Below are 24357 nucleotides of genomic sequence, written 5' to 3'. Positions count from 1 at the left end.
AAGTTACTCTAATTTCAAATACATGTTTGTTTGTTTATCTAAGAAATTTATATACTGCTTTCCAAGAAGACCTCACTATTGTAACAATAAGCATCATTTTCAAAAAGGAGACATTGACATGGAGCAAGGACAATTTTGAACTGCAACCAAGGAAAGAAGGGTTCCATCTGTGATATGCCCACCAAAAAATGCCACTCCATATTGAAATTAGACTTGAAAAATGACTTATTTTGGCTACAGCAGAAGAATTCTTTCAAATCTAATTGCGGTGGGGGGGCATTTGGGAGGTGGAGTAATTAGTTGGGGAGGGAAGAGTTAAGCTGTGACCTATTGAACCCTCACTCCATTTCACATTTAGTTTTGAAAGAAACCTTCTATAGGCTGCAATAGATTATTAGAAGCCTGATTTAAGTAGGAGAGAGAGGATGCTGAAGACATCAAGAAAAGGCTTGGTAGGTGCAAGTGCACCCATAAGTGATACATTGACAACCCCATATTTACTTCTATTTGCTCAGAAGAAACGTTTTATGCAAAAATAACAATTTTAATGTCTGTACAACATACCTTTTTCATCAGATTTATCTCTTAATGCTAGGGTATCATTACTCAAAGAAATGGTCTGAACATTTAGTATATCCGTTCTCATTCCTGGAACCTTCGGAGAGGAAATTAAACGTCCTTCATAAGAATATAAATATAGCCCTCCACCATCTACAAGAAGAAAATGCCTATATATAAGAAGCAGAGGAGAAAACACTGATTAACTATTTTCACACAATACTGTTAACATAATTGTCTATATACTGTATTATTATTTCTTGCATAATTTAAAATGCATTGATTCAAGTAAGTATTTTCAAATAATATATCAACAGGCATTTGTAATCAAATGTCTTTCCTTTAATGTTCTCTAATTTCTCCTCTGCTTAGGACATCTAATATTACATCAATCTGATACTGAAATGACTTGGCACGCATTCATGGTAATATTTGCATAATGATATATACACTTTATTTGGAAAGTGAAGTTTTTTTGGCTAGCTGGTTTAAAAGGCAAGGGTTAATTATAGAAATTCAAAACCTACAAACACTTACTTGGAGGGGAAATTATTATCAATTCCAAAGCAAGTTTAACCACACAGAGGTACTACTGTACACAGATTTACTCACACAGTCAAGATGGCTGAGTGTCACATTCATGAGCATATAACAAGGCAAGCAGAGCATATAGCTCTAGATTATTCAAACAAGGTCAAGAGTCAGATCTAGCTGGGAAACTGCTTCCCAAACAGAATCATCAAAGTCAACACATATATTTCTTCCAGATATGATCCCACTATCTCACCCTACTTAAGTAAACATTGTTTTAAGTCATGCAATCAGCAAGTTACCTCTCTGCCTGTAAAATTAAACTGACAGTTCCTTCTTTAAGGTCAAAGATTAATGGTGTATTCCAGTTTTTAGTCCTAAAGCAAAGAGCAAGACAATATACATTAAGAAACAACAAAATAAGAGATAGGGTACATACTTTAGTTATATAGTGAGATTTTCACAGATATATCAGCTTGAAAACATTGTGGTAAGATTTCAAAAGAATCAAAGGACAGATAAGTATTTATCATTCCGTTTATATAACAAGAACCTATTTCATATTTTTCCAATATCATTTTAAACTAGGGCCAGACTAAGACATTTTGGCAACTGAGGAGAACCACGAAATGGAGCCTCCCTCCCCACCAGGGAAGAAGAAGAAGAAGAATTTTAATAATAATTTTATTATTTATACCCTGCCCATCTGGCTGGGTTTCGCAGGAGGGGTGAGTGAAGATCTACACCAGGAGCAAGGGAGATAAAAAGATCTATATTGGAGTCTGCTGCCTAAGGCGGTCGTCTCACCTTGCCCCATGGCTGGGCCAGCCTTGTTTTAAACATTAGTTACAGCTTTTATGCACCAGTAGAATGTCCATGGACATCAGCTAAATGCCCACTAGAGCTTTGCCATATTCCCTTGAAACAGAACTTCCAACTGTACCCCTAAACTTTGTTAGAGGACTTCAAACTTTAAAAAGTAATTTGGAAAGTTAGCATGAGTAGTGATTAAAAGGTTACAGACCAAAATAGTGCACAGTTGCACTGTGAAACAGGATGCCAATAAGCAGTAACATGTGGCTTCACTGGGAAGGTCCCACTCATGGGGAAATGAACATAGCTAATTCCATTCACAGTTATGAGAAGTTTATGTCATTTAGCTTAGGTTTATGGGAGATTTCCATGAAACAATGGGTGCTTCCCAAATCAAATCATGTAGCTGTGAAAAATTCAAGGTTTTTAATTGATCAGATGGCTGTGTCTCATTAATTCAGGCTGCTTACGAGAATATGTAACACTGAAGAGATGTTGAAACTACTAAATGCCCATAGTTCAAAGAGGCTTTAATGACTCTGTCTCGAAATTCCAGTAAATCCACTGCGTCATTAAGTACATTACGAACCTAGTGGGAACAGAAGCCAATGGTTAAATAAAATTTAAATAATTCTGAAAGCAAAAGCAAAGAAGTAGCCTTATTCTTAGCTCTAAGGACAGTACAGAATGTCAGGAAATGAAGATGAATAATGAATATTCAAGTATTTATATTCCTCAAATTCAAGCTTTAAAACTCCCATTTTTGTATTTATTTTAAAGAATCTAGGGCCCATAATTTAGAAACTATTGAGCTGAAGATTGTTAATGTATTGAGTGAGACCTGGCAATATGCAGTGTGCTCCTATGTACCGGTATCTTTATTCAGATCAGTAGTGTAGGGCTGCAGCCTTCTTTGAGGTCAAAGACTGAATACATGACTCCTAATAAATAAGACTCATTTTCCTTGGCCATGGGGTAGTACTAATAGTGCTTTCCCAGATTACTGCAGCAACAGACTTGGGACATAAAGAGAAAGGCATCCTGTGCCTAAGTTGTTCAGGGCTTTGTTCATTACATACTGGTATCATTAGATACTGGTATCTGAGAAGGCCTCACAGAAAGTTGACATTTGGAAAGTGAAAGTTGTTAAAAGGGAACAGCTCCTCCCATCCTGAACATGGAAATACAATGATCATTCACAATTAATGTCACTTAACTATTTATAAGCAGTAAACTAGGGCAGGACCAGTGGAGATCTAATCAGCTCTGGTTTCCAGAATCTTATAACAAAAGTGAACTAAAGCTTTTATATAAGACTGAGAATGATGTGTTAATTGTGCATTTATTCTTATTTCTAAACAACATGGTAGAAGCTGGGCTGGAAACTTTTCTTGAGACAACCCCAAAACAAGAATTTAAATTATGTGCAAGTCATTTGAATACACTGCTAGCGAAGACTCCTTTGTATACCTTTCCCACGAAGCTGTACAAGCTAAATATAACTAAAGCTTCAGGGATTACTAGACAGAGTCATTCATTACGATTCGCTGTCTGGGAATGAATACCAAAAATATGATTTTTACCTGCCAATTTGTCTTCCATATTCCCAGACACTGACTCATAACATCCCACCCAGTGGACAGATGGGTAATATAGAATTTCTGTTGTTGCAAGTTTTCCCAATTATATATTCAGCATCAAAGACAACTTCACTTCAGGCCAAAAGATATTTAGGTGCCTAATTATAGATTTGGGAGCCTAACACTGGGCACCCAGGGCTGAAAAGCTTGGCCTGAACGCTAATACTGAATGTGTAATTGAGAAAACTTGTAACAACAGAAATTGTATATTATCTCCCTGTCCTCTGGGTGGGATGTTATGAGTCAGTGTCTGGTCACCGAGGACAGAACATTTAGCAGGTAAAAAATTAATGCATTTGCTTTCAGATACTCAGACTCACATTTTAAATTTAGGACCATGTGTTTTTAAAAGAACCTACATTCACAATTCTTTTAGGCTTCACTTATAATAAGGTAATCATAAAATAGAAAGTTGCCTGAAAATCTTTAATTGGGTCTAATAAAAGGCTCTTTAAAATATTCTGTAAGCAATCAGATTTTAGGTATGAAAAGCTTATGGTTTCTCTAGGCTGGACAACTAGTAGTAAAAATAAGTCATAGTAGATGTTTTACCTAGCTGAAAACTATTTTAACCTGGGGCTGAAATATTCTGGGCAAAGTTTCATCAAAAAGCACTATTAGGTTGGGGGGGTAGTGCTTGGCTAATGTACTGATTTTGTGATCAAAGAAAACAGACACATTTAGCGCTATCCCTGCTCTTAGCAGAAAAACCTGCACTATAGTAAAAAAAAACAAACCAACAATGCTGCAGCTGCTATAATGGTAAACCACAGCTGTGTACATGTACAGGTTTTTTCCAAAGCCAGTAAACCAAGGCTATCTGTGCATGGACTATTATGCTATTGCTTCTGCAGCTGTGACTTTGTTGCCAGCTGCAAAATAATTTCTAGCATAAATGTGAGTTTTTTTATTCTGAATTTCCAGCCACTGCAGTAACCAGAGGTATACTCCACAGTCAATTTACTCCAGAGTAGCCTTCCTAACACCAACAAGCTCACATTGGATTGCGAGAATTGACCTCAGTTCATAAACATATTGGTCAACATGCTATTATCACAAGGAGCATCCTGAAAGCTGCTCAATTCAGCTGTCTGATGAACAGATCTCCTGGGGATAGTTAGCTGGCCATAGAGACAGATGTCACTCATTCACTCAGTTCATCTACAACTAAAAAGGATATTCAAAAAGTACCTGTTATTTTCTGCCAACATTTTGTGCTCACCACATTTGTGAGCCACTCACAAAGCTTCAAACATCCAACACATACCTCCATCGTTCTTCTTTTAGTTAATGTTATTCCAAAGTTTTTCCACACCCAGCGCTGTTCCACAACATGAGCAAAAATCACGTGTCCATTTCCACAAGCCCCCGCTATTTGCGTGCCATCAGTAGACCAAGCAATATTAAATATGCTGCCGGTGTTTGGTTTCTCTAAGGCATAGGACCACTGCAAATTTAAAAAAAAAGTGCATACTTCCACTTGTAATTACTTCTACAGTACACAATGCATATATTACAACAATGCAGTAATAATGCTCTTCTGTGCAAGTGTATGCATACAACATCTTTGTCTATCACTCTTAAAGTATTTGTCTTTGGGACAGTGATAGGATTACTTAGTTTTCTGTTCAGCATCCAGGACAGTGAGGACACTAAATGAATGTTAAATGGTTTCTGAAGCAAAGGCATGAACCTAATTAGCTAACAGTAAGGCAATGCTATTCCAGATTTTTAATAGATGAACTGAGTGCAAAATAAAAGGAAAAAAGTTGGTATCTCTGGGATAATTTCACATAAAAGTCTAAATCGCTAAGCAACAGTGAACACTTGTTATGTGGAGCAGACAATTTTTGTGAAACAGTTTTAATAGGTATCTGTGGGTGGGGAAGTATAGAGGGGGAATAGATGTCTTTGTGGTTCCCTTGCAGGTGCCTCCGTCTAGAGAATGCTACAAAACAACTAAAACAGCACATATACAGACACAAAATGGGACAGAGGTTGATTCAAACTTCATAGATCTTATTTGAACAAAGGGCAGAGAAAGTAGCGCTTTATCTATTGTGGATGTTTTGTTGTTGATGAAAGCTCCTCCTTCCAAAGTCAAAGGAGCAGCTGTATTAAGTCTTGCAGCAAAGACCTATAACATGATGAGACATTTTAGGGACCAATCCATTTACTGTGGCATGAGCTTCCATGCACCCTACACAATTGCCCCTCAAGTCATATTCTGGCTACATTAGAAGATAAATGCAGAATAGTATGCAAAGTGTTGGACTTGAGTCAGGGAGATTCAGGTTTAAAACCTTGCTCAGCCATTAAGCTTAGGGTTTGGGGTGTCATGAACAGAAAAGAATGATAAACTTTTGGTTTGTCCTGTTGCTACTATGCCTTATCAAGGCCTATTGTGTTTGCTAAACAGTTCCATATCATGGTGTATGTACTTTGCAACCAGTTGTGTCCATTATTATTACAACAAGGCCAATTTACCCCAATGTCCAATGGCAACATCCTCACTGGTTTATGGTTAACGGGTTCCATTGTTAAACTTTTTTTTAACATTAATAAGTTTTTCCTTATGTTCAATCCAAATCTACTATCCTGTACCTAAAGACCATTAGATGTAGTCCTGCCTTCCAAGGCAGCAGATATGAAGTATTTGGTTCTTCTACTGTAATATCCCTTCAAGTATTTGAAGAGTGCTATTATGCCCATCCCGACCCTGCCACGGCTTCTTTTCTCCAGGTTAAATGTACTTCAACCTTTTGTCATAGGACTTGTCTTCTATACTCTTGACCATCTTCACTGACCTCATCTGAACCCATTCCAGTTTGTCAACATCCTTCTGAAAGCACAGCACCCAGACCTAAGGCAAAGAGCTCCAGCAAAAGACTGACTAATGCAGAATGAGAATGTCTCAAGACTTGAAACCTATTCATCCACCAAAAGTTAACACTGCAATATACATTATTTAAATGTCAAAAGCAGAGAAGAAGAGAAGAAAAGTTTGGATTTGATATCCTGCTTTATCAGTACCCTAGGGAGTCTCAAAGTGGCTAACATTCTCCTTTCCCTTCCTCCCCCACAACAAACACTCTGTGAGATGAGTGGGGCTGAGAAACTTCAGAGAAGTGTGACTAGCCCAAGGTCACCCAGCAGCTGCATGTGGAGGAGCGGGGAAGTGAATCCGGTTCCCCAGATTATAAGTCTACCGCTCTTAACCACTACACCGTACTGGCTCTTGTAAATTGTTACAAAAGCACTTGTAAATTGTTATACAGTAGAAATTAAATCAGAAAAATGACAGTTTGGGGGGGATATGCTTTCCTCATAGTAGTTTCTTCAGGTGGGAATGACATTGTAGTTGCTTTCCAGAGCAATGGATTAATATGGTAAATGATGGAAAAATCTTCAACGATATTATGATGCTGGCATCTTTTCTTGCATCTCATTTTGTGTCTATTTCAGGCTTAATAATCAGTTTTTGTAATATGGGCCTGAACAATCAGGGGGAAAGCAGGAAGCTCTTAACATTCTTTTCTAATGAAAATGATCTAAGGTATGCAATACAATGCATGAAAATAATGCTGAGGGCCAAATGCTCATTAAATTGTCCTACCAAAGAATTTGATATAAATACTAAGCAGATGTACTTCCAGGCCATAGTGCAAAAAGTAATAATATTTGAAATAAGTTACAGCTTCACCTAAAAGATGACAGAGCAATGCAGATACCTTAGTAGTACAAGGTGACCTGAATCTTCTCCAAGTATACCTTCACGTATTTGTGATTTTCTCAGTCTGCATATGATGCAGAAAGTGACACACCTGAGGGAGGGGAGTCACGTATGAGTTCCTGATCTAATAATTAAGCAACTGTGAGGCCACAGAACCTTGGCAGCTCTACCTGTGGAAACAATTGTATTTCCAGTAATGTTAACTGTGGCTATAACTATCAATGGCTCCTGTATATCCATGCCTAGAAATGACTTCAATTTATGGTTTTAGTATGGGTGAAGTGGGAACCCTGGTGCCAATTAATGGCCCAGTATGGACCATCTCAGGAATTAGTGTTGGGTTGAGTTCTCTTCCCTAGGCCCCCCCTCCCCTGATGTACTACTTTGGAGCTTTTTTGTTGTTGCCTATATTAAGCCAGAGTTCCGTGTTACATCTGAAGCAGGTTAACCAGTTGTCAAGTCATGAAAATAAGCCAGAATCCAACTCATCACAAGATCTGGCTCAATACAAGCCAGAAACTAAACTCCAAAGCAGCATGGAAGGGGGTGTGCTACAGAGAATAGCTTCATTCCATTGCTCATTCTTGGCTTCATATACTTTTTATGAAGCCTCAAACAATTGTCAAAACCATCCTACTATTACTGCAAAGGTAACATTTAACCAGATATACCCTGCAATCCCATAGCTTTCTCCTGAATGTTTAACCATAGTTTAGAAATTGGGAATGTCACATTTGCATTCATTGTATACTGTACAATGCATATGATTAACATAAATAAGCTTTTAGGACTTATTGTAGCATAATAAAGCAGCAAGTTCTAAGACCTGTGTTTTGAAGACTCTAAGACAGCACTGCTCAAACTGAAGATTTTGAAGACACCAAGGCAACCTTTCCTATTTAGAAATTTGGTTTTCACTACAAAAAATAAATAAATTCAAGTTTCTGAAACTCAGAACAGTCAAACCTAAACAGAAGAACAATACAGAGTAAAAGTTTTAAAAGTAAAAATAGCACATATTGAGAGATCTGGATACATGTGTCAAATGGAAAAGTTTAACATGGTATTAAGCCTGGCACAGGGTTACTCTTACTTCTCTTGAAGAAAGATTGTTTCAGCCTTCAGTAACTGTTTAAAAAGACCCACTTCATTTTCAAGGGAAAGGAAGCCAAAAATCAGATCTTATTACAAGAGTTCTAAATCAGTATATATGAATTCACCAGCCTAAGTTTGGTTTTGGGATATGTGCAAAACATTAAAGTGTACACTTGATTTCTCAGGAGCATATTAAAAACACCAACGATAAAATTACGACTGTGTTAAAATTAAGTATAAACACACTTCTACAAAAATCTGTGTTTGGGTCTTTGGGTTTCTCTCTAGAGATTAAAAAGTTTTGTGAGAACCAAAAGCAGCAGCATACATATTTCTTGTAATTAGAAGATGCTGTCAGCGCCTCTGTAACTGATGGGAAACAATGCTCTATAATAGGTTATTTTAAAGATATGGGGGAAATAAATACATTTTAAAATGGATAACTTGTAGAATATTATTACAGCCAAACTTCAGTGACATTTGAGCAGCATTGCACATTTTTTTTCCTGTGTGTTCCCCCTTATGGCTGCAAAAAAGGATCCATAAAAAGGTATTCCTTAAACACATACGGTAAATTGCAGAATATATTTTATTCCCACAAACAAACACAGTGGAAATTGCATCACTAATGAGAGGCTCACTGGATGATGGGAACATGTATGTATACATGGCTAGAAATGTAACCTGTAGTCAAGTGGACAGGCAAGTACCAGACCCAGTATCTTTTGTGTTCCTAGCTGGCTTTGCTCCATTCTGGTATTGCTTTTTCCTCCAGCGGTTTTTGCTTAGATTCTTTTGTTTCCTCCAAATGGCTATAACTTGAACTTATTTCTTTATTCACTGTTGCCTGTCTTTGCTGCTATCCCCTTTTCAATCCCCCATGTTTTGAGCTGCTTTCCTTCGTTAGCCCAACCACAGCTTCCTTTTGCTTGACCCATCCTTCTCTGTTAGATTGTCTGGTTTGACCCCTCACATTTGGTTGTACAAGGTTGTATTTTTACATCAGGGGTGAAGAACTGGATCAGGCTGGTGGGCCAGATCCTCATCTACCCTAACTCTTGCCAGCCAAATTTGACAGGTGAGCATGGCTGCCTGTCTGTCAATCACCTGACACCACAATGACATCATGTGATGCAGTGCTTTGAAGCCCTGACAATCAGCTGACTGTTGTAGTTTCAAAGTGCCATGCAGGACTCTTTAAAGCACCAATGATATGCTGATAATTGGGAACTGAAAGCTCTTTGAAACCCTGACAGTCACTGAACTTTAGCTAAATAGATGGGGAAGGTGCAGAAATACCTGGAATGTTGGAAACAACCCAGTCAATGAATTGCTAAGCCACCTATTTGCCCCCTACAAAAGCATATGCAGCAGCTTTTGCTCTCTCCAAGCCATTTGAATACCTCAGACTGGCATCCCAAAGTGGTTGTCCAGTTTGCTTCTTCAGTTGGGCCAGCCCTATTTGTTTGATGTGTAAACCCTCCAAGGTGGCTTGCTCGTGTATATAATTAACAAACCAGAAGCACAGTGCCATAAGCATTACTTGCATGTGCATCTGCACAAAATTAACATTAAATCAACTTTAGTATTTGCTTCTGGGCAGAAACAGCTGTAATACAAAGGTTTTGTATTACCCATGAAACCAAGGTTTATAGTCACTGTTGTATACAAAGCTAATAGACTAATAGTGAACTAATGTACAGTGGTACCTCGGGTTAAGAACTTAATTCATTCTGGAGGTCCATTCTTAACCTGAGTTACCACTTTAGCTAATGGGGCCTCCCGCTGCCACCGTGCGATTTCTGTTCTCATCCTGAAGCAAAGTTCTTAACCTGAGGTACTATTTCTGGGTTAGCACAGTCTGTAACCGGAAGCATCTGTAACCCGAGGTACCACTGTAATACAATGGTGATTAAGAACTGAAACCACTGCTACCTTTTAAAATAATTTCAGTCCTCCTCTCATTCTTAATCTTGGAATTTAGTCAATGATTTGGCTCTTTACTAATCTAAGATATGGATTAAATGCATACCCTACTTTCAAATATTAGGATCATTAGCTCATCTAGTGAATTGTATCATATCAAAATGTGCTGTTCTGGAAAAGAATGCTGCCAAAAACCTCTTTTTAAATTCTGGTTACAGCGCACTGTCAAATTTCAGTAGAATTCTACTCAGTCATTGCCAGTATATTCCAAAGAAATCAATGGGAGGCCACAAGGGAAACCATGATATTCCAGTGTAATTTATTTAAAGAACTGAATTTGGTAAAAAATAAATACATTCAAATATATAGGTCATACTAGGGAAAACTGGGATGCAATCCCTGAACAGCATTAAGGGAAACAAATTTGCTAGGTCTACAGTTATTGAATGGAAATATCATCTTCAATGTAGTAATGCATTTATTCCATGCATAGTAGCTACGGTACTTTTGAAAGAGTAGCCTATCAATTACATTTATTTTTTTTACAGAATCAAAAGCAACAGTTTTAATTATGGGATAAAATAATTCATAGTGCTTTTTTCATTTCAAATTGATACTGATCATGGAGTTTAATCCCAGTAGAAAACTTTAGAAATATATCTACAAATATTTGCTGACAAACACATATTACAAATACAGAATACAAATACATATTTGCAGATGCGGCCTTCGGGAGGAAGGTACTGCAAAGAGTGGTACAGACTTCCCTCCTGGATACCTCAATTGTTTAGAGCATGGTGCTAGTGGCATCAAGGTTGCAGGTTCGATCCCTGTATGGGACAGCTGCAGATTCCTGCACTGCAGGGGGTTGGACTAGATGATCCTCAGGGTCCCTCCCAACTCTATGATTCTATATTATAAAGGAAATCTTAAGACTGCTTTTTTTCTGAGTACAAAGTATCATGCAAGTATGAAGAACAAATACGTAACATACGTATTTTATACTCTAGTCCAATGCCACAGTGCAACGATCATAAGAAGTAGTCCTTTTAACTGCTTTGTTATGATGAGAGAAGTGGCAGTAAAAGTAAGTAACCAAATGTGTCTGAAAATAAAATGGCTTTCATGCACTCTACAGAGTTTAACAACCCTTCACCATGCAGTTTAAATCATCTAGAAAATATCTCAACACATTCTGAAGTGAAGAAACAAAATGCCATTGTAGTCTTTGTCAACTGGTTCTCTTTATTATCATTGCTACCTACCTTCATTTACAGGAGGGCAAAGAAAACAGTAAGGAGATTATAGAAACTTGCAAATAATGCTTTTTACACAATTCTTGTTTTAGATTTATATAATGTTGTCAAGCTTTATAAAAACTCATTCCCATCAATCTATTCTGAAATGCGAGCAGGAAACAACACAGAGTGTAAACTCTTCCTCTAGATACCTGAGGCCAGGGCAAGATGCAGGTTTAAATTCCATCCCATTACTGTGCCCAAGTTTCATTATCTTCACAGTCAAGGAAGTGGCGGTACAGTCTCTACTACCAAAAATCCCTCTGAAGGTAAAAATATTTTCTGACCACCGCTCCACCTCAACCACATCTTCAAGAAAGGGTACAGCTACTATAATGACTACTCATTTTAAAAAGCTATGCTCATGCATTTGAATGATGAGGCATATGGGAGATGTCCTATTGCATAGAGTAGAGATCAATAATATAATTAAAAGTTAGTATGCAGAGGCATTCACAATATAACAAGATATTCAGTAGGAAAATGTGTTGCCCGCAAGTCTAAAAAATACAGATGATGTTCCAATACTTAGACTAAACTAAACAACTGTAGTAGAGTTTTATTTTTGTACAATAGTGCACAGGTTTAAAAAAAATCCCTTAAAATCTGCAAAAGAATTCAGAACTATAATAAAAATGGCACTAACCATTGTCTAATGGGGCTCAATTAACCTCTGGTAAAGAAAGCAGAAAAGTAACATTCCTTTATATGAAGGACCAGATTGACTAAATGATTGTAACAACAAAAAATCATGTATATGTGTGTGTGCACTCGTACTGACTGTGGCTTATAATGTTCTTTATGATTATATAAATGTTTCTTTCATTCTCTGGGGCACTGAGAAAGGGGTCCTCTCTTGTGATTCATTTTCTGTAACTGCGGGGGTGGGGGAATATTAGAAGGCCTCAGTCCTTCCTGATTTCTATTTCTGTGTAAGAGTAATGCGACATGACCAACAGTGTCAAAGCAGGCATACAAACCCACAGGAAGTCACCCACAAGGTATGTATGAATAGTCACAGGCGTCAGGCACTGGTCTTTTCTTCAGACACTTAGCATTTTAAAAACCAGGGACATAGAAAATGCAACTGTTTTTTGTATTATATGTAGAAGTGTGTTTGGCTTTGAACATAATCTATGCCTGGCACAAATGTTAAGAGCACCTACCAAAGTTAATTCTAATACTGGGTGTTGTTGCTTTTCATGAAATTGCATGACATTTTAACTGAAGTCTGTTTCTAAGCAGTACTACTGTAAAAGTGGCACACACACACACACACACACACACACACACACATAAAGGAACAGATGAAAAGCAAAAAAGAGATGGAAGCAAAAGAGTATTTGTTAGCGTATTTAATTAAATTATGCTTTGTAACTAGTTGCATATGCTGTAGAAGGGTTAATGATATGTATATCTCCTGATGGCTCTCGAGGGAGCAATTCGCTGATTCAGCTCCATTACATCAGACACAATAAAAATGTCTGTGTTGACCAGAAAGCCAGGTCTGGTTCTCTTCAAACACTATCACACTGGTTATGTGACTCATTCTCTCTTCTCTCTCAGCACCAGCATGGCTAATTCTTTAGGAGCTATTTATATTTAAGTCAAGGAAAAAAATTGCATGAAGCAGCAAAAACGAAGGAGGCAAGCCTCATAAATTATTCCTGCCAGCTGTAAAGGAATAGATAGTATCTGGCTTTAGCTACTGTTAATCCCCTCCCCATTCCTCTGTAGGAAGAAAGTCCCATTTTAAAGTATTTTTCTGTAAACAGACTTAACTTCAATATTTTATGCTGTGTGTTCTGTAATAGATGAACTTACAAATGATTAAGAAAAGTCTCTGTAAAGTTTGTGTTTCTTCTCTCATTACAATAACCATGGATTCTCATTACAATAACCATGGACTCATAAACAATACCATGGATTAGAACTCTCACTTTGCCTATAATTGTTGAAAGAGTGGAGTAGGGGACTTTTTCCATTAATAGCTTGAATGTATGACACAGTGGCTGAAAAATGTTTGGGAGTAACTAACATCAGGGTTTGCAACAAGTGATGCTTTTACTTAGTCTGCAGTCTCCTCCTCAGAGTCTATCTTAAGGCTATGACTAAATGCAGAATTTGGGGTTTCACCATTAAGGTAGCAAAATGGGAGCGGAGTGGAGGAAAGCTGAGTATCCAGACTAATTGATTAATGAACAGTTCTGGGAACCTGAAAGCTTGCTTATTGGTTTGTACTATTTTGGTGGATCCGTATGAAGGCAATGACCAACAATGGCTTTTGAAATCCTTCAAGTGGACCAGATTCGGCTTCCTTTCACCCGACATTATGAAACATTTGCCAGCACCCATAAACTCCAACAGGGTCCACCAGTGCTGCTATTTCGAAATGCCCTCCTCCAAGCACCCTCTACCACATGCCCCTGCTCCAACTGGTAGCACAGCTGCAGCCACCACCCTCTGCCCCTTCCAAGCTAATCCAGTTGTTGCTATTCATCAGTCTCAAAAGACTATGAAAGAGTGTGCCACTGAGGTCAAACTGTTGGAGTTACAGCGCCTGTTGTGGCTGTAGAGACCAATATGGGATTGTTACAGCTGGGGCAGATGAAGGCATCTGGTTTCGCTGTTACAGATGCACCATGGTGTTTCTTCTCTCTGCGCTCCCTTCCAGTGGTCATTCCTCCTCTGGTCACTGTTGTGGATACACAACCTGACTGTCTCCAAGCACTGAGATTGTCTGCAAGGGGCTCCCACACAGCAGGGTTCATGTTGCCAGTCTTCATGCCACGCTTGCAGACATCTTTGTAATGCAGAGTTGGTTTGCCAACAGGTCTGATGCCTGAAGCCAGCTCCCTGTAGAGCACATCCTTGGGGACCCTGCCATCTTCCATTCTGTGGGCATGGCTAAGCCAACGTAGATGTCGCTGAGACAGAAGTGCCAACATACTGGGAATGTGGGTATGATAGAGCACATCTTTTTTTGAAACTCTACCCTGCCATGTGATGCCCAAAATCTTCCGGACACAGAACATATGGATTTAGATGTCATTCCTGGCAAGTATAACATTCTCCAATACCCTTTTGGAGAGAGCTATTGCCATAGCTGCCTTACCTACACTTTTCCAGCTCAGTGTCAATGGAAAGTATGCTGGTTATGGTGGAGCCCAGGTAGACAGAATAGTCCACCACCTCAAGCATGTGGCCACCAATGCTGATGCGTGGAGTGCTGGTAATGCCCTGACCCAAGATGTTGGTCTTCACGAGGCAGTGATATTGCAATAAACCAGAAGCTGATTGGTTGATCAGCTCCTAGCCCATTACTTCACAGCTGCTGGGTTAGGTTATTAACAAGTACAGGTGTGCAGCTCCCCCCCCCCATTCTCCACCCCCCTTGAATGAAATTTTCATGTGTGAAGAGGATTCTTCCTGAAATCCAGCATAAACTCTATACTGTTGTATTACAAAGTATTCTCTCAGATTTTCAATGGAGTTAAAATAATAATAATAATAATAATAATAATAATAATAATAATAATAATAATTTATTCGTACCCCAGCCACTCTGGGCGGCTTCCAACAAAGATTAAAAATACATTAAAAGGCCACACATTAAAAACTTCCCTAAACAGGGCTGCCTTCAGATGTCTTCTAAATGTCAGGTAGTTGTTTATCTCTTTGACATCTGCTGGGAGGGTGTTCCACAGGGCGGGTGCCTCAATTAAATAAGAAATGAGGTTTAATTTAAAGAACACTCTTCGAGGCTGTAACTGAATTCTAAGAAGTGTAACTGAATTCAGCAGGCCACATCTTGAGTTGCAAATAATTTACAATTTGAAAATGTAGTAATTTGAAATCCTATTAAGCTCTACTAGAAGTAAATGCTGCTGTTTTCTACATGGCTCACCCCCAAGTAAATATGAATAAGATTGCAGTCTGAAATTAGTAAGCCTACGAGTGTGAACAATGCATACAGAGAAGTTATTCAGATTATGGCTTTGTCATGACAGATTTTGGGGAAAAGTTTCTGACTCATTTGCCATGTTCTCACATACCACTAAACCACTATTTAGCACTACATGCATGAGCTGGAATGAGCCCAAGCAAAGCCTTGGGCTCACATACTCCCCCTACCTTCTCCACCTCCTGCGTAGACCGGAGAAGGATTTTGCCAGCATTTAGCTTCACTTTCCCCTAATCTTGACTTGTTGTTGCATATAAACCAGAGATTGTGGTTTATCAGAAACTCTGGTTAGTTAAACAAGCCAGCTTCATAACTCATGGTTTGAAGTTTGCTTATTTTGAAACTGACTAGTTTGAAATAAACCATGATCCCTGGTTCCTATGCAACAAGTCAAGATTAGGGGAACATGAAACTAAACACTGGCAAAGTCCTTCTCACAGCTGCATGGGAGGAGAGGATTAGAGATGTGAAAGCCCAGGAAAAAACAGGAAAAATGGGGGGGTACCCAAACTCCCCCCATTTTCCCATTCTTTCAATTTTTCCCAGGAAAATTGCGGCGGGGGGTGTGTGTGGAAAATTGGGTGGGTTGATTTTTCCAGTTTTTTTCCAGGCCTTCACATCTCTGAGAATGATTCATTTTAAAGCTTTGCTCATGTTCATTCCTTGTCACTGATGTTGTGCAAACCATGGTTTAGCATTATGTTCTAACTGGGCTAGTGTTACTTTCAAACATATTCTTCAATTATCTATTGCATTATCAACAATGTATGTGTTACAAGTATACCTCCCACCCTTCCTTCAAGGAGCTCGATGTGGTATATATGGATTCCCCCTCTTATTTCACAAGAATCTTGTGAAGTAGGTTAGGAAAAGAGACAGTGACTGGCCCACAGACTAGCCCTATTTTACATGGTAATCCACTAACCTACCCTAAACTCTTCTTCATCTTATTCTACAATTGTCATTATTATTTCTAAGTGACTGATGAATCATGGATTCCTATATTCATAATCTGGGTCAGGCTAGGTAATAGGTGGTGGCACACTGCTTTGTCAAGGAAAATTAAGGCACCACTCAAAATATGACAGCTGTACAACAGGTGCCAATATGATAACAGTTGTTTGAGGAAGGACTAGAAGTCACAAGCTGTTGTGAAATGAAAGTCAACTTCTGGACTGTAAAATACTAGTGCAACGTGATTTATCATCTGCTAATAATGTTCATGGGGACACAGGTGGCGCTGTGGGTTAAAGCCTCAGCGCCTAGGACTTGCTGATCGAAAGGTCGGCGGTTCGAATCCCTGCTGCGGGGTGCGCTCCCGCTGCTCGGTCCCAGCGCCTGCCAACCTAGCAGTTCGAAAGCACCTCCGGGTGCAAGTAGATAAATAGGGACCGCTTACCAGCGGGAAGGTAAACGGCGTTTCCGTGTGCAGCTCTGGCTCGCCAGAGCAGCGATGTCACACTGGCCATGTGACCCGGAAGTGTCTCCGGACAGCGCTGGCCCCTGGCCTCTTAAGTGAGATGGGCGCACAACCCCAGAGTCTGTCAAGACTGGCCCGTACGGGCAGGGGTACCTTTACCTTTACTTTAATAATGTTCATAATTGAGATGTAAAGCACCTATATTGTCTTTCTTTTGTGGCTGTGAATCCTCACCATGAATAGTGTATGCAGAACAGAGAAGTAGGAGACAAAGATTGAGAGGAAGCAGAAGAGGAAGGAAGTATTAAAGGACAAGTGAGTGTGGAATGGAGTGAGAGAGGACAAGAGAGAAATGTATGAAACCGGGAGATGTGAATCATATAAAAAATGTTATGTATTAGAAAGTTTTCTTTTAAAAAGCCAACATAAAAATTTATGTAGCATTTTTTATATTTCAGTATAAAACACTTTAATACCAGACTATTGCATACTAAAGTTACACTAGCATAAGACCCTTTCATGGAGTGGTAAGGTGTTGAAAGGGATGGTAACCCTACTGTTACAAACTTAGCTCCCTCCCATGCCAGTACCCTATTTCACTCTTTATAATTATATTTAACTATGATAAATAGAATATACTATGGCAGATGTGAATCACTGTAACAAGAACTAGTCTTCATGATTGATTAGCAATTTACCTACTTTAATGCTTCAGCTGCAAACACTGTCTTTGGAAAATCAATTATTTTGGCACAAAATCGCAGCTTATTTTATGAACAGCATACTTTCTGGTCTGAAAAGATTATGATTGAAAAACTCTAAACAATACTATTTTGCCAGAGAACCTTAGTCAACCTAAATCAGAAATAGCCATTTATCCTTTTTTTCTAGCCAGAAATAAAGCAAAAACATTAAATGAGATGAAAGTTTAAAAATGTAAAACTAAATATCCCACCTTCTTAGTTGACTAAGAAGTATTTTAGAAGTAAAAATAAATTAGTGATGAATAGACCTTGAAGCTATGATTTATAATAGATTTTCAGATTCAGAGGAAAATGATAATTTCCAAACTTCCTTATTAACTACATTTAATATCTGTTTCTAATTTGCTATATATGTGAAGCGATGTGAATGATCATTTGCAGCACATTTTCCCCTTTTGATTTAAATGTCAACTTGGACACATTTTGAGCTCTTGGGCATAAGTAGCAAGAGGAAAGAGAGTAACATTGTTCAAAACAGTTCTAGAAATGTGAGTGAAACATGAATAGAAATCCGAAGCCTAATTCAGCACTTCTGTGCAGAGTCAAGGAGCACGTGTGTGCAATTACACCTCAGACCCATGTCATTCACAGCCCACAGGGAGGGTGGCAATCTCAGTGGAGTAATCAGATTACCAGAGGCTGAAAAGAAGCTGGTAGCACTTTATGTAGTGCTATGAAGTGATCCCTGCCCGCAAGGAACTCAAATTCCTCTCAATGCTATATTAGCCTCTGGGATATGACAACCCCATTAAGAACGGAAGCCTGCTCCCACCTTGCAACATGGGCAATCACTACCAGCATATTCCCGCTTATCAGCCGGAATCCTGAATAGGCACATTTCATTTGTGGGCATTTCATCCACTACTCAGTCTAATAGGTATTTCGATCAGTTCCTCGTTCCTGCTTGAAAAGAGGTGTCCTTCTCCACCACAAAGCACATTCAAAACCTGCCCTGAAATGAGCCATCAACTTTAAGAGATAAATATAAAACAAAACATTAAAATAATAACTTAAAAGCAGCTATTAAAATGATTATTAAAATCAATAGTAGCTAAAAAGAAATAGCACATTTGTAACTTCTACATGCCTGGATAGACTTGCCTAAATAAATTTGCTCTAAGCCGGCACCAGAAAGGGTACAGTGAAGGCACTTGCCTGATGTCAATAGGAAGGGACCTTTTAATTGTAATTTCTGCCACACTAGATTTCTTTGAAGTGCAGAATGGGTATTATGTGGCACCCTGAAACAGGGCCAGTTGCGCATACTGAAGCAGTCAAGTAGGCACGGATGGGGTAAAGTGATGCCTCAAGTAAACTGATTCCAAGTGGCTAAGGCTTTATATACCAATAGTAATACCTCAAACATGGCCCAGTAGCAAATAAGTAACCAGTGCAGATCTCTTGGAAGTGTTGTATGTTGACAGGGGAATAAGACTGCTTATTAATCACATAGCATAATGAAAAGATGAAAATCCTTTGAATGAAAAAATTTAAATTGGAAATATAAGATGTACCAGTGAATTTTATTTACTATTCTTCTTTACTACTAAGTAAACAAATATATAGAATATACATTAAAAATTCTAAGTTATGGTCCAATTTTATAAAGTTTAGATTTTTAATGTATACAGCATTCTTTTCTAAAAGTGAATCCACTAAGCACACCAGGAAATAATTTATAAAGATACCCCACTGAACAGACACCCCAAAACAAGAGTTATTCTCAAATCATCAGTTACTTACCCCAGTTTTATCGCAAAGTCGTAAGGTATGAAAGGACCCCACAGCAAATAACTCCCCATCCAGAGCCCAAGCAACAGAAGTGATAGGATACTCATGCGACTGTGAACTATACAATAGACGACCATAGCTATCCCACACCTATAAAACCATTAAAAGATCGTTGTTAATGACATCATATTTCAAAGGAGTCTTACTTGTTTTCCAAATACAAATCATGTTTCAGAACTACATGACATTTCTTGGATATTACCCAAAATGGGAGCAATGGCTATTTCCAGTCCTTTCTCCACTCCCACCCTTTATATCCACTCTCCAAGTGGAGGATCTGTCCAGATCTGTCCCTTTGCTCTACATACTACAATGGATTAAGGTTCATAAATAATGGGATAGCTTGGGTATGTGTGGCTGGGGGTACTACTGAAGTAATTGACATGGGGGAAACCAAGAGTAGTACCAGGTCTGCTCAAATATTTTATGTATCTCATCATCAGTATTCCATGCCCCCAGTTTGATATTCTGAAGTTCATTCCTTCAAAGAGTCACCTTACCCCACACCTTATTTAGAGTATGTGGACAGGCATTTCCGTCTTTGGACCAGTTACACAGCATGAGATCCTTGGAACACTATGTGATCCAAGTAAAAAGGTCATTTGGCTTGCTCAGTATGGGCAGACTGAGGTAATATGGGTTATATCCAACTAAGTTCTACTCATAATAGACTGATTAGAATTAATGGATCTAATTTAGTAATATCTATATCTATATTACAGTTTTGATTTACCAATCTATTTAGTTTTTTATGATGCAATCACTCTTACCTCGCTGTTCTTCTATGAAAATAATTTTTGTTCTAGCAGACTAGTGTGGGCAGGCATAAGCAGTACTTTAAAAATATTTAGCCATAAATAAGGTTGGCTGATATATTTATTCTGAAGAATAAAAGACATTTAAAGGAATGTGTTCTGAATAACAAACTCTTTTACTTCACTGCATTTTTGTTGTTGAAAATAATACATACCTTGTATTTGCAATCTTCACCAGCTGATAGAATAAGATCATTGACCGAGTTCCAATCAACTTTTAGAATAATTCCATCATGAGCTTTCCACTGTAGAAGAAAATAGAATTGAAATAAACTTTTAAAAAAACAAATCAGGAGGATGTTATTATTTGTATATTACAAACAGCTACAATTGCAAGATGTAAATTCTATTATCATTCATTAAATTTGTATGCTGCCCTTCATCTGAAGATCAAAATACAAAAATACAAAATGAGAACACAAAATACATAATAGAAACAAGAACAAACCAATAACTCCCACAAACACATTTAAAAGCCCATAGAAAGTTAATCACCATAGGTGTGGTTAAAGAGAAACATTTTCTCCTTGTGCCTAAAGATACGTAAGGAAAGCACCAAGAACACCTCCCTGGGGAAAGCATTCCAAAGCAGTTCCTGTGCCAAAACTGGGACTAAACCCCAATTGAAATGGATCCAGAAAATCTAACACTGGCCCAGCAACATATCCAGTGTCCTCTGTCTGCTAGCACAAGGTCTCTTGTGCTGGAGGACAGGTGAGTTTTAATACAGCGCAACAAGGGAGTCCAATGCAACCATTGCTCTATCGGAAAATCAATGTACAATGATTACATAATCTATTGTACAACAAAGCAACCTGCTTATCCATTCTCTTTCACAACAACTTTCTGCTGGTGTAAAACATTTTGCCAGCAGAACAAGCAGACCACTAAGTGACCTAACTTAACACTATACTGCATACAATTCTAAATATTAACAGGTTGCAGTTTTAGGCTGGCAAGCCATTTCAACCATATTTGGGGGGGGGACAGCAGCATAATTGATAAGTTGTTTTAAAAACAAAGCTTTTAAAGGTCATGTCATTTGAGGACAGCTAAGATTAAATAAACTAACTATATATACAATAAACTGATATAGTCATATATTACTTTTGCAACAGAGCTCTCTCTAAGTTAGGTTGCACAATCTATTTAAAAGCATTTGGATAGATAAAAGTTAAATGTTCACCCACTGTGTACTTTTTGGATATATATATATTTTTAAATGGCCTAAGTTCTGCAATGTAGGGTGAATAGTTATCAATCCACATGTGTTCCAATGTTTAGGACTATATGCACTTTTAGGTGTCAGTCCTGTTAAAATGCTGTGCTGGTGCACACTTAACATTCATCACTGATTAACTGTGCTTAAACAATCAGGACTGGGTTGCAAGATTTTGTGCTCTTTCTCCCCAGCCTCCTCAATCATGATTAAGCATTACATCAGCACCACTTTCAACCACAGTTTCTAAACTTATTTCAAATTCTGGCTAAGTCTGGTTAGCCTTAATTGCAGTTAACATTGATCCCCTGTAATGCTTAACTGTGGTTTTAATGAGTGATTGTGCAACCTCTGTTAAGGAAAGTAGAAGTGTTATGTGTACATACAAACAGTTGCATCACCTTTTAAGAAGCGTAATTAGAATTATAGCACCATGTGAAGAGAATGCCCATTTATTTCACAGGATTACAACAACTGCCTTGAACTATCTGGTGCCAGGCAAAAACATTCCTCTTTACCCTGGCCTATGGCTATTAAATAATCTATGGCCTGTGGGGGAGTGGACAGTTATTATGATGACTATGTCATTATTATGCTGTCTGTCAGTATGTTTTTTATTATGTTTTTATCTTCTGTAATGTGCTTTTTATATTGTATACAGCCCTGGGATCTTCTGATAAAGGTTGGTATGTAAACTGAATAAATAATAATAGTTGTAATGTGGATACTGAGGCTCTGTTCCACACATGAACTTGCATATATGAAAGTACTGTATTCTCTATACCCACACTGGTGAGTTAGTCCTTAACACTGTTGTGAATGACAATGTTCCTGCCAAAATAGTAACATAATAATAATTTTATTATTTATACCCCAACCATCTGGCTGGGGTTACCCAGCCACTTCTGATACACACACAGTTTTTTATTATATAAATATTTTATATAAATATATATAAATATAAATATCCTGCAGTATGAAAGGCTAAATCCCATTTCACATTACAGTAACGGTTACCTGCAGAACTTTAGCATTTGGTTGAAGTGGTTTGATAATCAACTGCTTTCCTGATGTATAAAGAATCTTTTCAGAATCAGGACCCCATGCTACTGAATATATCGGTGTGCCTGTAGAAAAGCCCAAGAAAGGGAGAGAGAAAAGAAGTAAGGATATATTAGCAGCGGGTACGCAGGGGTACGCATACCCCTAAATATTTTGTGAATCTAAGTTTGGCCTCATTGAGGGGCAGTATTTGAATATGAGTAGGTAAATCCTCTTCATGGATCACTGCTTTGTCGTGGTGAAGGGTCTTGAAGCTATGAGCTATGCCGTGCAGTGTCATCCAAGATGGACAGGTCATAGCCAAGAGCTTAGACTAAATGTGATCCACCTGGAGAAGGAACTGGCAAACCACTCCAGCATTTTGCCAAGAAAACTCCATGGACATAAAAAGGAGAAGCTTTGAGAAGAAAGTGAGAGTTTCCAAGGCATGCTCTGGTTCATGGGGTCACGGAGAGTGGAACACAACTAAGACGACTAAACAACAAGGTAAATGAGAGTACCCCTAAAAAAATATTTTTAAAGGAAAAAACACTGTATATTAGTAAGAAATCCTGCTAACTTGCTGAGTAAGGCCCAATATTTTCTAGCACTGATATCTGATCTGTTTTAAAAAGGCAAATTTACAGAGACTGTACTGTTAAAAATGGATGGAAGTTGTAACCAAGGTCAGCTACTGTGGCATGCATCTATTATTTATTTATTGAACTGGGAGGTTCACAGAATAAAAATACAAGATAAAAGCACAAAATACATAATAAAAAGAAGAACATAACAAACCAATAACCCCAACTGTTGTTGTAAACTTACAAACCACTTACAAACAGGCCCATGGGCACCAACTAGTGAGATGCGTTCCTGCTTGCCAAAAGGCACTTGGAGGTTAGCAGGCCAATAGGTTAAGAAAGCAATGACACACAGGGAATTCTCTTTTCCTGAAGACTTTACAAAGCATAAGCCTCTATTGGAAGGTGTTTCTATCTGGGGTGGCTTCTTATGGAAATGGTTAGGGTTTTCAATGGAATATTAACGAGAAATCCAATGTTGTGCTAGCGGATTTCCCTTTTCTCTCCTCCCTCCTGCACCCCTCCACATGTGCAGAAGGAGGGGAGCAGAGGAAGTCATGTTGTGTGAGCAGAGGTCCTTTCTGAAAGAAGATGAGCAGATTTGGATATTGTCTTTAGATTTTAGGACTTTAGTTATTGTTACGTATGTATCACCAGTGGGCTAATGAGTTCAAACATAAAGAGTCCAACTGGCTCCAGCTGGCAGCAATTTCAGTCCTTAAAAAGACAGCACATCAGACTAATTCAGAGTACCTGGAGGGGAATAACCAAACTCAGTGTTGATGTATGTCAAAGTTTATGTCTGTACAGGATCGAAGCAGAGCAGGAAGGGCAGGAAGGAGGAGCTGAGCAAATAGCAGGGATTAGCAGCAGGCTGTTTCTTGTTCCTCATATCAAAGAACCAGATCAGAATTGATAGTTCTGACAGAGGATCAGGGTTATTGCACGACCTGCATCACTCCATCTGGAGTTTGTTTAGATCCTGCAAGTTGGCATTAGATCTATCAACAGCAAGAAACATAAGAATCTACTGAAACAGCACCATGGCTTTAGACTATAGCAATGCTAGTGCCACCCTTATTGGATAGCTGTGACAAAGTAGGCTCCAGAGATGCAAGCAAGGGTATAAGAAATGGCCTCATTGCAGGGACTGTGAGGTGACCGA

The 24357-nt window shown here is 38.4% G+C and overlaps 2 protein-coding genes across 4 annotated transcripts in view; one reads left to right on the top strand and one right to left on the bottom strand.

The window, feature by feature from the left end:
- Nucleotides 1–16434, top strand: part of LOC309369930 (putative membrane protein C3orf80 homolog) — a 50188-nt gene extending 33754 nt beyond the window's left edge. For both annotated transcript variants that reach the window (XM_081911414.1, XM_081911413.1), the window contains one exon: nucleotides 14428–16434. In XM_081911414.1, coding sequence (XP_081767540.1) covers nucleotides 14428–14433 — 6 coding nt within the window. In that variant the 3' untranslated portion in view covers nucleotides 14434–16434. The remainder of the gene's footprint in view (nucleotides 1–14427) is intronic.
- The window catches only part of IFT80 (intraflagellar transport 80), a 62602-nt gene that overhangs the window by 15186 nt on the left and 23059 nt on the right, over nucleotides 1–24357 (bottom strand). For both annotated transcript variants that reach the window (XM_081910943.1, XM_081910944.1), the window contains exons 6-12: nucleotides 22585–22694; nucleotides 20504–20593; nucleotides 19486–19623; nucleotides 4810–4989; nucleotides 2373–2491; nucleotides 1392–1466; nucleotides 565–728 (exon numbers count right to left, since the gene is read on the bottom strand). In XM_081910943.1, the coding sequence (XP_081767069.1) occupies nucleotides 565–728; nucleotides 1392–1466; nucleotides 2373–2491; nucleotides 4810–4989; nucleotides 19486–19623; nucleotides 20504–20593; nucleotides 22585–22694 (876 nt within the window). The remainder of the gene's footprint in view (nucleotides 1–564; nucleotides 729–1391; nucleotides 1467–2372; nucleotides 2492–4809; nucleotides 4990–19485; nucleotides 19624–20503; nucleotides 20594–22584; nucleotides 22695–24357) is intronic.

Source organism: Podarcis melisellensis (assembly GCF_964234715.1).
Source record: "Podarcis melisellensis genome assembly, chromosome: 5".
In the NCBI taxonomy this organism is placed as follows: domain Eukaryota; kingdom Metazoa; phylum Chordata; class Lepidosauria; order Squamata; family Lacertidae; genus Podarcis; species Podarcis melisellensis.
This window is presented reverse-complemented; position numbering and strand designations above follow the sequence as displayed.